Consider the following 17,056-nt stretch of genomic DNA (forward strand, 5'->3'; position numbering starts at 1 on the left):
GAAGTTAAGCTGTGATATGTGTATTTCTCCCAACATAGTGAAAGTGAACGCCACCTAGAGTCAAAGGTGTGACTTGCATTGTTCACATATTCCAAAAACATAGTTTGGTTTTTAATTATTATGCTCTCACTATTGCTTATTCAAAATCTTTTGTATAGTGCTTTGTTTCATATCCATTTCATTCAGCGATATACAAAAAAATGAGAGACTCAATTCTGAACCTCTGTATTGTCTGTTGAGAATAAACATTAGCTGTCTATGTAGTAACTAAAAAAATTAACAGTGGTTTGGAAATATTTTTTATTTTCTTCTTAAGAAATCAATTTGGCTTTTTTCTCATTTATGAAAGTAATACAAGCTCATTATAGTTTTGAAAAATTACAGAAAGGTACAAAGTCGAGCAATTACTCTATCAGTTGTTTTCTATAGAAAATCACTCAGAAAAAACCACTATTGACATATTGGTGAAATTCCTTTTAGCCTTTAATACATACATATATTTAAATATGGGATTATATCATTATATTAGTCCATTCTCACACTGCTATAAAGAAATACCCTAGACTGGGTAATTTATAAAGGAAAGAAGTTTAATTGACTCACAGTTCCACATGGCTGGGGAGGCCTCAGGAGAGTTACAATTATGGTGGAAGGGCAGCAAACATGTCTTTCTTCACATGGCATCAGGAGAGAGAAGTGTGTGGAGCAAAGAGGAAAGAGCTCCTTATAAAACCATCAGATCTCAATGCACTCACTATCATGAGAACAGCATGGGGGAAACTGCCGCCTAGATCCAATCACCTCCCGCAGTGGTCTCTGCCCAGACATGTGGGGATTATGGGGATTAAAATTCAAGATGAGATTTGGATGGAGAAACAAATCCAAACCTTATCAATCATATAATAGGTTTTTTTGTTGTAGATTTCACAAAACACTATATTATGAGCATTTATTCAGTGTCACCCAAAAATTATTTGAAAATGTACACTTTAATGCCTACTTAACTGTTCTACTTTGTGATTATTTCATGCCTTATTAATCAACTCCCTGTTGTTGGATTTTTAGGTTATTTTAGTAACAAAGGGTTATTTTGTTTGGGACATATGTTAGTCATACTGTATATAAGTAAATAATCTGTAGTCTTCATTTAATACTGTAAGTGTCATCATGTTTCCATGTTAATATGCCTTTTTCGTAAGTATAAGTTTTTATGGCTGCTAATGAAATATCCCTTCATTTTCACTGTTAAGTGTCCCCACTGACATGGAATTGCAGAAAACACGTACCTTTTGCTAAACTCCTTTTCTTGCCCCTCTCCATTTCTCATTCTTTCTTTCTCATCCTTGCACTGGATGGGTCCCTCACTGAGTCCTCTCCATTCCAACATTCCCTTTATTCAATATGTCCACACAGAAATGTGGTCTCCTTGTATATTTGTTCAAGTCCTCAGTTATATTGATTTTTTACTTTTCTCATCTGCTCCTCTCATCTCTCTCATTTTCCCCTATGTGTCGCTTTCCATTCTTTAACTCTCATCTTCCTTCAAGTTTGATTTCTTTGTTTTTCATCACTTTATTGCTATTTTGGAAGGGGGCTTCTCTTTTGGAATTACTTGACAAAAGTAGATTTTTTTTTTTTTTTTGCAGTGCCAAAAAAAAAGAAAGAAAAAAAGGCCATGCTCTTATAAAGGCCTTTTTCCTCTTATGTTTTTGCCAACAGATGGATATCAGTATTGACAAATAGCAAAGAAGAGGCCCTAACCATGGCCTTCCGTGGAGAGCAGAGTACGGGAGAGAACAGCCTGGAAGACCTGACAAAAGCCATTATTGAGGATGTCCAGCGGCTCCCAGGGAATGACATTTGCTGCGATTGTGGCTCATCAGGTTTTTATCCCCATATCTGAACAATCATTTACAACATCCTTTCTCTTCCTGTAGAACATAAAATGATCTACTTATTGAAAAACCTTAACCCCTGTGGACACACTCACATACACACACAAAACACATCTTCCCAAAGTGATTTTTCCTACTGCTGAGCTGCTTTTACCTATCCTGTTTTCTCTACCTGGAAAGCCCCCTCTTGCTCTCCTAGATGTCACTGCCAAAATACTACCTTTCCTATAAGGTCCGGGTATATAAGCACCATAGACGTTATGGAGAGAGTAGGGGGCGTGGAGTCCACATTTTTTATCACTGTCCGCTACTCACAGCCTGGACAATCTCACACTGAGTCCCTTTACTATTCCGATTCATAGTTTCCTTATCCTAAAAAAATGGGTCAATAAACCTCTTGCTATGGCACGGTGGCTCACGCCTGTAATCCCAGCACTTTGGGAGGCTGAGGTGAGCGGATCACTTGAGGTCAAAAGTTTGAGACCAGCCTGGGCAACATGGTAAAACCCTATCGCTGTTAAAAATTCAAAAACTAGCTGGGCGGGTTGAGGGGCACCTGTAATCCCAGCTACTCAGAAGGATAAGGTAGAAGAATCATTTCAACCTGGGAGGCAGAGGTTGCAGTGAGCCAAGATTGCCCATTGCACTTTAGCGTGGGAGACAGAGCGAGACTGTCTCAAAAAAAAAAAAAAGAAAAGAAAAGAAAATGGTACATGTGAAATCAACTGACATGTGGTACATGATTTTCATTCCTTCCTCCTCAGCCACATCCTCACTAACCTCTATATCACATTGAAGTCACCTTCTCCCAAACTTTTATTTTCAAATATCTGTATATTACCTATGTATTGGCAACAGCTAGCATTGAGTATTCCCACTGTACTGAGAATCGTGCTAGGTGTTTTGCTTATCTCAGTGAATCCTTGCAGAACCCCTGTGAACAAGATGCCAATGTTCCCATTTTACAGATGAGGAAACTGGTACTCAGAGGTTGAATGACTTGCATAAGGTCACACAGCTAGTAGGAGTCAGAACAAGGATGCAAACCTGGTATTCTTAAGCACTATGATATACTTTTTTTACTGTTTTACTTGTGAAACTGGACTTTCTAAACAAGAAGCCATAAGCACCTCTGAGAGAAGTCTCAGATTTTCGCCATTATTGTGTACATGTGTGATAGTGACACACATATTGTCAAGAAATGGCAGGCAGGTAGTAAAATCTCAGGCATTGACCAATCAGGAAGACGCTTGACCCAGAGAGAGACACCTGAAGATTTGGCTAACATAGAAGTAATAGTTCCCACTGTTCTAGGGCCATTGGAGGTTGTAGGAAAAAAGGCCTTAGGTCACTGAAAGAAACATTTGGCATTCAATATTTACAGCTGTCTTATTACTAAGAGGTGCTCATGGGGAGGCGGTGACCAAAACCTGTTGGATTAACCTTAGTTGCAACTTGGAGGTTAATGATGGCTATAGAATCCATTCCCCTGTGAGCAGTACTTAATAGACCTTCAATCCATCACTGTCAGAGGTGATAGTGGCAGTGAGGGAACATCTCTCACAGACCTGAAGGTGTTGCATAGGATCTCTTAAGAAAAGCCTTTCTCACATTTTCACAAGGATAAAGTGCTTAATTTTGTTTTCAATTCAGTATCAAAGGGAAACTTTTATTGTAGCCCCTAGGCTAAACCTCAAGAGTCCGTTTCTTCTATTTAAGTCTTTCTTTCATCGTTCTTAACAATTTGTACTACTATTGTTTTAGCTTCCTCTGTGGTTGGCACACTAAAATTAGATGTCTTTTAGTTTCATTGTCTTCAAAATTCTTTCCACAGAACCCACCTGGCTTTCAACCAACTTGGGTATTTTGACCTGTATAGAATGTTCTGGCATCCATAGGGAAATGGGGGTTCATATTTCTCGCATTCAGTCTTTGGAACTAGACAAATTAGGAACTTCTGAACTCTTGGTAAGTAGTGACCTGTACTTGGGAAGAATGATATTATTGTCATGAGTAATTTTAATATATTATTTTGGATTTTTTTTATATGTCTGCCAAGTACAAAGAATTATAATTCCTGAATTTTGTGAGTTTGCATAGATGTTTAAAAAGTAACTTTTGTGGTGTGTAATGTTGACTGTTTCTATTTCCTGTTTGAAGAAAGGATGAACCATACATGTCTATAAGTAGCTCAGTGAAATTGGCTCTTTTCTTTTGGGATGGGCTTCTTCAAAACTACTTTTTTCTTTTTGAATTAGTTTTCATATAACTCGCAGAAATAGCAGTTAAACTGAAATGGTCACATTACCTCATGCCTTCTGTTGTAAATAATGACTAAAGAGTTTATCTCAATTTTATTTTTATTATTTCTAAGTTAGTAAAAGTACACATGAATTATGAGTGGCTTGTTAACTATTGTCATAAAACTGGCTACTCTCTAGCCCGTAAATTCTTTAAGTAGTAAGGGAAGAAATTGTGTGAAGTTGTGGTGCTTAGCTTCTTAATCCAAAAAAGGGGTTATGTACACCTAAACTTGTTTTCCTTTACCCTCTGCCCTTCCCATCATGAGTCACCCAGATTTGGAGTTGTCATCAGGTCCAAATTGCTCCCTGAGATATACCAAAATACTGAAGGGGAGCCCTATTTGGCATCCCCCAAGTAGGATGCCTACTGGACAAATGTCCTGTCTTGCATAATTTTAACACTGGTGCACTGTGAAATAGTCTTTGTACTAAGAGTGAAATTTTTAAAATAAAATATGACTTCTCAGACAGGAGGCTCACCCTTGAGCAGAACCTGAGTGAACCTGGGCTCAAAAAAAAGCTGAATGTCTAACTTATCAGTAGCCTTGACCAAAAAGGGCAGTTAGTGACCCAGCCAGCAGCCCTGGCCATCTGAGCATTCACTAAGCAATCGTGATCTGTCTTGTGTTCTATGCACAATACAAAACATTCCTTCTAATTTAGAAAGTAGGAAGTTACCATGCTGATACTTGGCTCCCTAGTTCACTTCAGGATTATAGAGAAAAGACACAGACTTAATACCTGTAACACATTCTTCTTTAGTGCACAAATGATGTCCCTCATCTCCTTGACCTGTATTAATGAAACCCAATTTGATGACAAGAAAGAGGAAAGTCCAAATCCTAAATGTTTGCCATGCAATAAACCCAAGATTTTTTCCCTCAAAGACGTGGTTGCGTGTATGTTTCTTAAACTTTGCATCCCAAAATTACATAAAATGATTAGAGGCCCTTCAGAAGAAATTTTCTTAGAATGCTCTTGAACCCAGAAGCAAAATGCTTCCTGGGTCCTCTGCTGCCTGCAGCATCTTAATCTGTACCCAAATATAAAGTAATCAATCCTGTGTCCTTTTCTGTCCTGGGAGTAAATTTGTTCAATATAAAAAGAAAACATGATGGTGGTTGAAAAGCTATTGCTGTTCATTAAAAGTTTAGCCTGGATTCACAAATGGAGCCTGCTCTCTGTAATCTCAGATAGTTTGTATGTGTGTAGGACCAGATTCTGTTCTAGCGTTTATCACATATTTGTAGACATGATTGATTTCCTTGTCAATGGCCCCACTAGACTCTGAGCACCTGTGGAAAGGAAACGTAGTTTACCCATTTCTGCATTTCCAGCACTTAGTTTGGTGTTTGGCACGTGGTAGATGCTCAGTAAATATTTGTTGACCACATGGATGGTGGTTTGTATCCTGAGTCAAATGAGGGAAAATACATATTCATAAATCTCAAAAGCAAATAATAGGAGACTTAATTAGTAGCAAAGAGTTTGCTATATTGTGGTTTTGTTCTTTTTTTTTTTCTGTTACAGCTGGCCAAGAATGTAGGAAACAATAGTTTTAATGATATTATGGAAGCAAATTTACCCAGCCCCTCACCAAAACCCACCCCTTCAAGTGATATGTAAGTATTTGTGATATATTGAACTTTTTTTTTTTTACCATTCTATAATTGTTTTTCCCAAAAAACTTCTTAGTTTTTTTTTTTTTTTCTGGCTGGGCGCGGTGGCTCATGCCTGTAATCCAACCACTTTGGGAGGTCGAGGTGGATGGATCACGAGGTCAGGAGATCAAGACCATCCTGGCTAACACGGTGAAACCCGTCTCTATTAAAAATTTTGAAAAAAAAATTAGCCGGGCGTGGTGGCAGGCACTTACAGTCCCAGCTACTCTGGAGGCTGAGGCAGGAGAATGGCATGAACCCGGGAGGCAGAACTTGCAGTGAGCCGAGATCGCACCGCTGCACTCCAGCCTGGGCAACAGTGGGAGACTCCATCTCAAAAAAAAAAAAAGAAGTCTTTAGTTTTTTACAGTTTTTGTTTGTTTGTTTTTCAGAGCAAACCCCACTGTCAGGGGAAAGCAGAGCAAAGAAAAGTATTTAGAAATGTATTTCTAGGATGCACAGATTCTTTTCACCCTCACCTTCCCCTAGGTAGCTGCAGCTGAGTACCTGTTCTGTGAAGCACAGATCGTCATGGGGGCAGTTCTCTCAAAAACATGGCATATTGTGATAAGTAAGAGATATTCAAAGACAATGGGAAATTCCTGTTAGCCTGGCAAAAATCCAAATGCTTAAAAACCCACTCAGCAAGACTGGGGAAACTGACATTCTATCTCATAATATTGCCAGTAGGAGTACAAAACGGTACACTATGAAAAACAAATTAACCATATTTACCAAAATTATAAATGTACTTAACCCTTTGACTCGGCAGTCCCACTCCTGGGAATTTATTCCTATTCCATAATACAAAGAGATTAGGAACAAAAGAACGTCTGTAGGCATGTGATGAAATAGTCTATGGCAGAGTCACACAACAGAACACTATGAGATGGAAAAAAAACAAAAAGGCACAAATTACACTGAAAAGCTTTTCAAAAGTTCATTTGATTGTAAAACTACCATGAACAAATAAGACCTAAGTTTTACTTTACCAACTTGATAACAGCAAGTGCTCAAGCACATACACAGTGCAGTCGCCCACACCAGCATTTTTGAAATGTTTGCATGACCCAAACCTTGAAGGCACTGCTGCCAGATCAATGTCGTAACAGCATGGATTTTTATGTCCTGTTTCTCACGTGCGAAGCAGCATCAGCATCGCCTGGTCAGCTTTGCGCCTTGTTTAGTCATTTGGCCTCTGTTAGGCTTTCGCCTTCAAAATGTCTGTGGTTCTCCAGTATCACTAATGTTGTGGTTAAGGTCACAGATTTTTAGCCAGACTGCTGGATTTCATATCATAGCTCTGCCTTTTCCTAAACTAAGTGACCTTGGACAAGTAACTTTGTCTGTGCCTTAGTTTCCTCATCCAGAACATATATCTACCTCATAGGGTTGTGGTGACAATTAAAGGGCTTGAATAAAAAGTGCTTGGAGCAGCGTTTGGTCTACAGTTAGTGCTGTATAAGTATCTATTATTATTATTATTATTATTGGTCTGTAGTAAGTGCTGTATAAGTATTTACTACTACTACTATTATTACTTCCTTGTTTGGCCAGTGACCCAGAGGCTTAAAGTGAACCTCTTGTAACATGCAGTTTGATCACTCATTTAGTCTTTGATCAAATCCTTATGAGGCAGCTTCCCTGCTTCAGGCACTCTTGTAGGTGCTGAAGATACAATAGCAAACAAGACAGAGTTTCTGTCCTGCTTACATTCTGAGGAGAGAGTAACACAGGGAATTAAAAAGTCGGTAATACAATTACACATTGTATTAGGTGTTATGAAGAAAGTACAACAAGAGGAGGTGTTGAAATGTGTGGGGAAGGGGAAGGGGGTATTTTTATCAGGTTGAAGATGGGGAAAGTGCAGAGCTGAGGGGCATGAAGGCCCCCTCCCTAGGGGAAGCAGCCAGGCAGCTGAAACAGTCATTGTGGGTGCCCCAAGGGGCAGAAGGAAGATGTGGAGGGAGAGAACTGAGCAAGAGGGAGATTGGGGGGGAATGCTGGGCTAGATGGAGATGGGGCCAGATCATGTAGGTCATGGACTGCCTGGGGATTTGATTGTGTAATTGAGAGGTTTTAAACAGGAGTGGCATGATCTGAGTTGTTTTCTAAATTATCTTTTTTTGGGGGGTGGGGGATGGAGTTTCACTCTCATTGCCCAAGCTGGAGTGCAATAACATGATCTTGGCTCACTGCAACCTCCACTTACCGGGTTCAAGCGATTCTCCTGTCTCAGCTTCCCTAGTAGCTGGGATTACAGGCATGCGCCACTATACCCGACTAGTTTTCTGTATTTTTAGTAGAGAAGGGGTTGCTTCATGTTGGTCAGGCTGGTCTCGAACTCTTGACCTCAGGTGATTCGCCTGCCTTGGCCTCCCAGTGTGCTGGGATTACAGGCATGAGCCAGCGCGCCCGGCCTCTTAAACTGATGATGTGATATTGGTTCTCAACCAAGGGTGACTTTGCCCCCAGAGGATACTTGGCAATGTCTGGAGATAGTCTAGTTGTCATGACTTGGACAGGTGCTACAGGCATCTGGTGGGTAGAGGTCCAGGATGGTGCTAAACATCCTACAATGCATAGGACAGCTGTCAAGAGAAAAGTATTACCCAGCCCCAAATGTCAGTAGGGCTGAGAATGAGAAACCCAGCTGTAGCTGATGTATGAAGGACAGACTTGTGGGGAATGTGACGGGGCCTGGGTGCCTATGGAAACAGACAGGGAAGAAGCTGTTAGACTAGATCCACTGAGCACTGAAGGTAAACTAGACAAGGTGGTAGCAATGAAGGTAATGAAATGTGGTTGACTTTCCAATATATTTTGAGGGAGAGCCAACAGTTTTAATATGAGATGTTAAAGACGCTGTCAAGATGACACCCAAGGTTTTACATCTAGGTAAATAGGTAGTAGCATTAACGAAAACAGAGTAGATAAGGAGAGGACTGGGTTTAAGGGGACAGAGGAGAAAAGTTGTCTTTATCAGCCATAGAACTAGAATTCTAGTGTCCAGATTTCCAGACAAATCTATTTTCCACTGTCCCTATTACTTCAGTGTCAGAAAACCTTAAATTGCAGGGGACCATGGGCTCAGTGCCCATAAAAAGTTGAAGGCATTGTGCCTAGTAAGAGGCCAGATACTTCCTATGGCCACAGAATTAGCGACCTAAGGGTAGAGGTGATTTTCAAGGTGATTGTGTGATACCTGAGCACCCTCTGCATCATTTCTTCCAATAATTGTGTGGGCATCTGCGTGATATTTCCAGTGACAGTAAGCCACCTGCAGACATTCCTGAAATGCAGATGAATGCGTAGCAACAGTAATCTAAGATCTACCTCCCCGCAACTTTGCATCTTTAAGCCTAGTTCTGCCTTCCCAGACAATAATTGGGGAGGAAGCTTTGAAATGAACCCCTAACACGTGCATCACTCTTTGTTCCTTACCCATAATCTTGCTTCCTTGGAAGGCAGCTGTGATTACTAATATTTCACAGGTAAGGAAACTGAGACTCAGTGAGAACTTGATTTACCCAGGGTCACATAGTTAGCATGTGGTCTCAGACTTGAATCAAGAGCCATTTAATTTTTAAGACTGCTGCTCCATCCATCAACACAGTAGCTGCCTTTCATACTTTATATAAGACACATGCAGCAGAGGCCTCAGAAGCCAGGCTTGGGCCATTCTTTTGATTACTGGAAGTCCTCTAATTCATCAGGCTCTTGCCATCCTAAAAGGACTTTGACCTAAGCATAAAGGACACCCATGAGCATAAGATCTTGGTTACTTAGTAGAATCTGTTGATCTTTTCTCAACTGCACAGGGTTGAGAAAAGACCAGAGGCTGTGTGCCATCATCAACCAGCTCAACTGTTTTTACTGCCAACCCAGAATGAAAAACAACACAGTGTTAAACTGTGTTGCCTGACTGTGGGGTGTTGGAAACAGCGGCAGCTTCCACAGGTGGAATGCATATTTTTGAGCAAGAAAGTTTATGTCCTTTGTGTTAGAGCCCTCTCAGAAGGAAGAAAACACTTCTTAGGCACTGTACATCCTTTAATTCAAAATATACCAATGTCTTATCCCCATTTTCAGATTTAAAAAAAACTCAAGCTCATGACGATTAAGCAGTTTCCCATGGTCACACAGCTGGGATGCTGTAGAACTAAGATTTAATCCAAAGTTCATTTACTGTCTTTATTAATTAGCTCATATAACTGGGAAATTCAAGGGGTGGATTCAGGTGCAGCTGGATCCAGGCTTAACAGCATCACATGGACGCTAGCTCTGTTTCCCTGACTCTTACCTCTCCTTTCCTCTGAACTGACTTCCATTTTAGTCTTTCCCCAGAGGTGGCCAAGGCGACCATTGGACCACTTAGGTCATATACTCAACCCTGTGGCTGGGAGGTGAGCTCAGTCCCACCAGAAACACTTGAACTGAAGTAAGGAAGGCGATTCTCAAGAGAAGGAAAAAGTACCACACCCCTTCAGACTTTGGGCATGTTATCCACGAGGTGTCCTGCTCCCATACTGAAACCTATGCAGGAAAGACAGCTCATCTTCACCCCTTTGGAGCTCAATGCCTGACCTGGGGGAGTTGCTTTAGTGACAGCTTTTCTGAGCCTTAGTTTCCTCACCTATAAAATAGAGAGTTATGGCCGGGTGCAGTGGCTCACGCCTGTAATCCCAACACTTTGGGAGGCCAATGCAGGAGGATTGCTTGAGCTCAGGAGTTCAAGACCAGACTGGGCAACAGAGCAAGACCCCATCCTTTTAAAAATTTTATAAAATAAAAAGGGAGTTATACCAGACGACAAAAATCCTTTCCATGAAGCTCTGAAAACTTTTAATTGGTCTTTCAGAATGTTTAACTTCTTACTATTTTTAATTTCTTCATATGCTGTATATCAGAGTTTGAAGTATTTATAAATAGTTGATTTCTCATGCTGTTGGTCAAGGTGAAAAAGAAATCTGTGATTTATGTGCCCGTTTACTTTGTAACTGTATCTATTACCTGTATATATTAGTAAATATATATTATTTTCTTTATTCTGTCGCTATTGGAGTAATTTGGTCTAAAACATGGTTTACTTGAATGGTGAAAAGAAGCGTATCTTAATTAAACTAACTTATCAAAGAGAATGTTTGTCAGAAAAATGTAAACCTTTCTTAGTACTTGGAAAATAAAAATTCTTTATTTTGTTCTGTTTTAGGACTGTACGAAAAGAATATATCACTGCAAAGTATGTAGATCATAGATTTTCAAGGAAGACCTGTTCAACTTCATCAGCTAAACTAAATGAATTGCTTGAGGCCATCAAATCCAGGGATTTACTTGCACTAATTCAAGTCTATGCAGAGGGGGTAGAGCTAATGGAACCACTGCTGGAACCTGGGCAGGTAAGGCCTCACTAAAATCATAGAATAAAAAGTAGTGCGGAAAATCAGTTTAAAAGGTGACTTATTTTAACATTATACCATATAATGAGACCCTTATACATTGAGTGGCCATGTCTAAATCAAGAGAATATGAGAGTGAAAAGGTGTGCTCCTTATAATTACTTGGGGGGCAACTGATATATATGAAGCCTCCCTTGGCAGAGCATATTATCAACTTACTTGTATTTTTCTTTCCCTTTTTAGGAGCTTGGGGAAACAGCCCTTCACCTTGCCGTCCGAACTGCAGACCAGACATCTCTCCATTTGGTTGACTTCCTTGTACAAAACTGGTATCATTTTTGTTTACTCTGATGAATTACTTGAATTCGCCTTATAAATTAACACAAACCAGTCCTATCAGTGGCCTAGATCAGGAATTGTCAAGCTTTCTCTGTATCGCGCTAGATATAAAAATTACTTTTGGCTTTGCAGGCATGAAGTCTCTCTGTCAGAGCTATTCACTTCTGCGATGGTAGTGTGAAAGCAGCCATAGACAGTGTGTAAACAAGCAAGTGTGGTTGTATTCCAATAAAACTTTATTACTTTATTTGTAAAAACAGACAGTGCACCAGATATGGCCTACAGGCTGTAGTTTGCCATCCCTTGGCCTTTATAAATGTAAAATTATGTCTGTATGCAAAAATCTGCTGCACAGATTGGACACGTTTCCTAACCATTAGGAGAGGTTAAAAAAGAGAAAACTTAACAGCACAGGTCAACCAGATTTGTAAGTTTTCATTGTTCATGAATTCATTAAGACAGCAGCAATGTGTGTGGCTGGATCAATAGCTCATTCAAGTTTGGGATATACTGATGGGAGTATAAGAGTGAACATAGGAAGTTTGGACTTGCTGGATTCTTTATTCTTTATCTGTTCTGTAAGCAACAGATTATGAGAAGGAACTAGAGCTCATCCAAAGAAGATGATCAAAATAGTGAGGGGATTTGAACCCATATAGGAAGAGTGGTACATAGACACAAGCCAAATTGTATAAAAGTCCAGGTTTCTTCCTCAGAGACAATATAGCATAGTGGCTCAAAGCATTGGCTCCAGAGACAGATTACCTGTGTTCAGATATCCCTGCTTCACCATCCCTATCTTAAAAATCTTGAAAGCAAGCACTTCAGTCTCTCTGCACTTCAGGTTTTTCTATCTGTAAAATAGGTTATTATTAGTACTTACCCCATCAGATGGTTGTAAAGATTCAGTGAACTAATACATGTAAACGTTAAGAAACAGTGCCTGTCCCATAGTACTTGGCACTCTGAATAAATGCTGGCTGTTATCACTGTATTGCTTATAAATCTAGGTTAGAAACATCATAATTTTCTCTATTATAATAATTAGGTCTCAAATTTGACTCAGTTGTCAGCACAAAAATAAGTGGCTAATCCATAGTTGTAAGTTATAGAGTAAGTCATTTTTTTCTAATAATCATCTAATTTTTCAGTGGGAACCTGGATAAGCAGACGGCCCTGGGAAATACAGTTCTACACTACTGTAGTATGTACAGTAAACCTGAGTGTTTGAAGCTTTTGCTCAGGAGCAAGCCCACTGTGGATATAGGTAAGAGTGTGTCCCAGTGTCTTCATGACTGTATTAAAAGCATGTGTTGCATGTTACATTGTAATTTGATTATTGTTCCTTGCCTTCTTAAGGTGTTTCCTAGATAATTATGCAAATTAATTTTTTCCCTGTTTCAGTTAACCAGGCTGGAGAAACTGCCCTAGACATAGCAAAGAGACTAAAAGCTACCCAGTGTGAAGATCTGGTAAGCAAAAATGGATGTGGGAGATTTATTAGACTTTGGGTGCCTTAAAAGTGTCATTCTGAGAAGCTAGAATTGAATATTTAAAATGCAGATTCTTTTTTTAACATTGGCTAAAGAAAATCAGATAAGCAATGTGCTACATTAGAAAAAGTGGTAAATTGATCAATTTGTCATCCACATGTTTTTGGAATACAGTTAAAGGAGATGAAAGGCATTACAGAAGTATTATTACCAGATCAGCTTGTGGATTGAGGTCATGCTTTTTATTTCCCAGACCGTAAGACTTTCTCTGCAGCTTAACAGTAAAGAATTACTTGAGAAGCTGCTCCAAAAATTGGGCAAGTAAAGCTCAGAGTGCAGTGGTCTTCAAAATGTTAACACACTGTTCTCCCAGCCCCTCCCCTTCCTGTGCACACTCACCTTTTTTGACCCCACTAGTTCTTGGTTAGCAAGTCAGGGCCTTCACATTAGTGTGATTCTCTTGAGTTTCTGCTAAGTGCCAGGTTCCAGGCTCACCAGTTGGGCCTTTTTATTCTTAAAGAATCCTTTGAGACAATTATCCCTGCTCCCATTTTATGAATGAGAAAATGGAGCCACAGATTGGACTGGGACCTTAAAAGCCTACCTCTTAAACTTCAAAGACTCATTTTGCCGTTCAGCCAGGAGTTTGCAAGTTTGAAGCCCATTTAATAAGAAGAAAGCTTTTAATTTTGGAGACAAGTCATCAAAATAAAGAAGGCTCTGCCTCCAATTGTTTGCATTTCTTCTTGAGCCTGTCACATAGCAGTACAGCTTGTCTAATCAGAGTGTTGCCTGTAGTACACCTACAGATGATTCATTGAACACTAGGAATAAGGTGGGATTTGCTCAGTGTTTGTGTAATATTGGGATGTTTCAGCATTTAAATTAAAATGGTGCACATTTGCTGTTCCTTCCTTCCAGCTTTCCCAGGCTAAATCTGGAAAGTTCAATCCACATGTCCATGTAGAATATGAGTGGAATCTTCGACAGGAGGAGATGGATGAAAGCGATGATGATCTGGATGACAAAGTGAGTGTAAATTATGTCCTCGAATTCCTTAACACTTACCCCAACTTTTCTTTTTTTTTGGAGACGGAGTCTCGCTCTGTAGCCCGGGCTGGAGTGCAGTGGCGGGATCTCAGCTCACTGCAAGCTCCGCCTCCCGGGTTTACGCCATTCTCCTGCCTCAGCCTCCCGAGTAACTGGGACTACAGGCGCCTGCCACATCGCCCAGCTAGTTTTTTTGTATTTTTTTAGTAGAGACGGGGTTTCACCGTGTTAGCCAGGATGGTCTCGATCTCCTGAGCTCGTGATCCACCCGTCTCGGCCTCCCGAAGTGCTGGGATTACAGGCTTGAGCCACCGCGCCCGGCGCAACTTTTCTACTCTGTGTAGACAAGATCCATTTTTGGTGAGATTGATTGATTGTGGTTTTATGATCCGATGTACCAGGGCCATTTTTGTTGTTCAGTCCTTATTGGGCACCATTTAACAGCTATGTTAAGGTTGTCCAGAAACAGAGCCAACAGGATAGGGAAAGAGAGAATTTTTTTTTTTAAGGAATTGTCTCACATGATTGAAGGTGCTGTCAAATTCAAAATGCATAGGGCAGGCCAGCAGGCTGGAAATCCCAGCAGGAGTTAATGTTGCAGTCTTCAGGCTAAAGACAGTCTGGAGGCAGCATTCTTCCTCTTTGGGGGACCTCAGTCTTTTCTCTTAAGGCCTTTCTTTGGCCGATTAGGTGAGGCACACCCACATCATGAAGGGTAGTTCCCTTGACTTGAAATCTCTCATTTAAATGGTAATTGCATCTAAAAAATTCCTTTACAGTAACATCCAGACTAGTGTTGTACCAAACACCAGGACACTGTAGCCTGTTGACACATAAAATTGACCATGAGGCTGGGCATGGTGGTTTATGCCTATAATCCCAGCACTTTGGGAGGCCAAGGCAGAACTATTGCTTGAGGCCAGGAATTCAAGACCAACCTAAGCAAAATGGTCTCTATAAAGCAAATGGATCAATCAACAAAACGTGATGGTGCTACTGGAGAAGCTGAGGCAGGAGGATTGCTTGAGCCCAGGAGTTTGAGGCTGCAATGAGCTATGATCATTGCATTCTGGCCTGAATGACAGAGCAAGACCCTTTATCTTAAAAAAAAAAAAAAAAAAAAAGTAAACAAAAAACCTTCAAAACAAGTAATTAGTAAGTAAATAACAGTTGTTATTTATTGAACATAATCATGTACCATATAACGTTTCGGTTCACAACACACTGCGTACTCAATGGGAATCACTATAAGATTAAAATGGAACTGAAAAATAGCCATCACTTAGTGATGCCATAGATGCCATAATACCGTAGTGCAACGCATTCCTCAGATGGTTGTGGGGATGTTGGTATAAACCAACCTACTGCACTAAGTTGTATAAAAATGTACAATAATATCCTAGGCCTTCACTCACACCCAGAGCAGCTTCCAGTCCTTCAAGCTCCATTCATGGAAAGTGTCCTACATAGATGTACCATTTTTTAATCTTATATACCATATTTTTATTTTACCTCTTCTATGTTTAGATACACAAGTAATTACTATTGTGTTACAGTTGTTTATAATGTTTAGTACAGTAACATGCTGTACAGGTTTGTAGCCTGGGAGCAATAGGCTATACCATATAGCCTAGGTGTGTAGTAGGCTCTCCCATCTAGGTTTGTGTAAGTATACTCTATGATGTTTGCATAAGAATGAAATCACCTAACACATTTCTCAGAATGTATGCCCATCATTAAGGAATTGTGTTCATTAAATATGGATTAGACAGATTTAAGTGCTTATGTTATCTCAGATCGTCTTTATTGAAAGTCCATAACTGGGTGCAGTGGCTCACACCTGTAATTCCAGCACTTTGGGAGGGTGAGACGGGTGGATTGCTTGAGCCCAGAAGCTTGAGACCAGCCTGGGCAACATAGCGAAACGCTCTCTCTACAAAAAATACAAAAATTAGCTGGCCGTGGTGTTGTGCACCTGTGGTCCCAGCTGCTTGGGAGGTAGAGGTGGGAGAATCACCTGAGCCTGGGAACTCAAGGCTATGGTGAGCCAAGATCGTGCCACTGCACTCCAGCCTGGGTGTGGGTGTTTGAGTAAGACCCTGTCTCAGAGAAAAAAAAAAAAAAGTACATAAGGGACATTGTTATCCCCATTTTACAGAAGAGAAAACTTACAAAGAGAATTTAGCAATTTGTCTAAAGTCTCCCAGCTAGTAAACACAGTTTGGAGGATTAAACCCAGTTCTCACTGAGTTTTCCTTATAGGCAGTTAACTACCTCTGAAAGTTCATTCATGCATTAATTGATTGTCTATGTATTGAACTTTGCCTCTATCCCAGGCAGGATGTAAGGAATGGCCAAAGAGGTCCTCAAAGCCTTAACAACTTTAAGAGGAAATAAATTATAATACAATGTGATAATGATTATAAGAGTTTGGAAAAATTCCTGAGAGGTATTCAGAGGACCAAGCAGCCGCCTCAGTCTACCTTCTCAAGGACATTGGAGACCGGTTTCTAAGGATAGGTAGAAGCTTGCCTGGGAAAGAAGTGGGGTGGAATGCATCATTCCAGAACACCATGTGCCAAGGGAAGGAGTCGTGGTAGAGCCTGGATGTCTGAGGAATGGAGAGAAGCACTTTGTGTGAGACGCATTCACCTGGCTGGGTGAGGAGAGGCAGGCAGCCTGACTTGTAGAGTCAGGCAAACCAGATCAGGATGACTTTGTGGGCCAAGTTTGGCCTTTGGGTTTTTGTGCAAACAGTCAGAAGCCCACAGAGGTTTATTGTCTAAAGAGCAAGGTTTCCCACCAGCTCTCGCTGCAGTGTGGAAAATGGACTGGAGGAAGGAAACTGGAGAAGAGGCCATTCTGGAGGCTAGCGCTGCAGTGGGAGCTGGTGAGCACCTGCACTAGGAGTGGCTT

General features: G+C 40.5%; 1 protein-coding gene across 3 annotated transcripts in view; it reads left to right on the forward strand.

Moving 5' to 3' along the window:
* The window catches only part of ASAP1 (ArfGAP with SH3 domain, ankyrin repeat and PH domain 1), a 407,716-nt gene that overhangs the window by 324,022 nt on the left and 66,638 nt on the right, over nucleotides 1-17,056 (forward strand). For all 3 annotated transcript variants that reach the window (XM_030937519.1, XM_030937518.1, XM_030937520.1), the window contains 8 exons: nucleotides 1,720-1,883; nucleotides 3,730-3,863; nucleotides 5,729-5,820; nucleotides 11,072-11,258; nucleotides 11,502-11,587; nucleotides 12,749-12,864; nucleotides 13,002-13,069; nucleotides 14,012-14,119. In XM_030937519.1, the coding sequence (XP_030793379.1) occupies nucleotides 1,720-1,883; nucleotides 3,730-3,863; nucleotides 5,729-5,820; nucleotides 11,072-11,258; nucleotides 11,502-11,587; nucleotides 12,749-12,864; nucleotides 13,002-13,069; nucleotides 14,012-14,119 (955 nt within the window). The remainder of the gene's footprint in view (nucleotides 1-1,719; nucleotides 1,884-3,729; nucleotides 3,864-5,728; nucleotides 5,821-11,071; nucleotides 11,259-11,501; nucleotides 11,588-12,748; nucleotides 12,865-13,001; nucleotides 13,070-14,011; nucleotides 14,120-17,056) is intronic.

This window comes from Rhinopithecus roxellana, chromosome 9 (assembly GCF_007565055.1).
Source record: "Rhinopithecus roxellana isolate Shanxi Qingling chromosome 9, ASM756505v1, whole genome shotgun sequence".
Taxonomy (NCBI): domain Eukaryota; kingdom Metazoa; phylum Chordata; class Mammalia; order Primates; family Cercopithecidae; genus Rhinopithecus; species Rhinopithecus roxellana.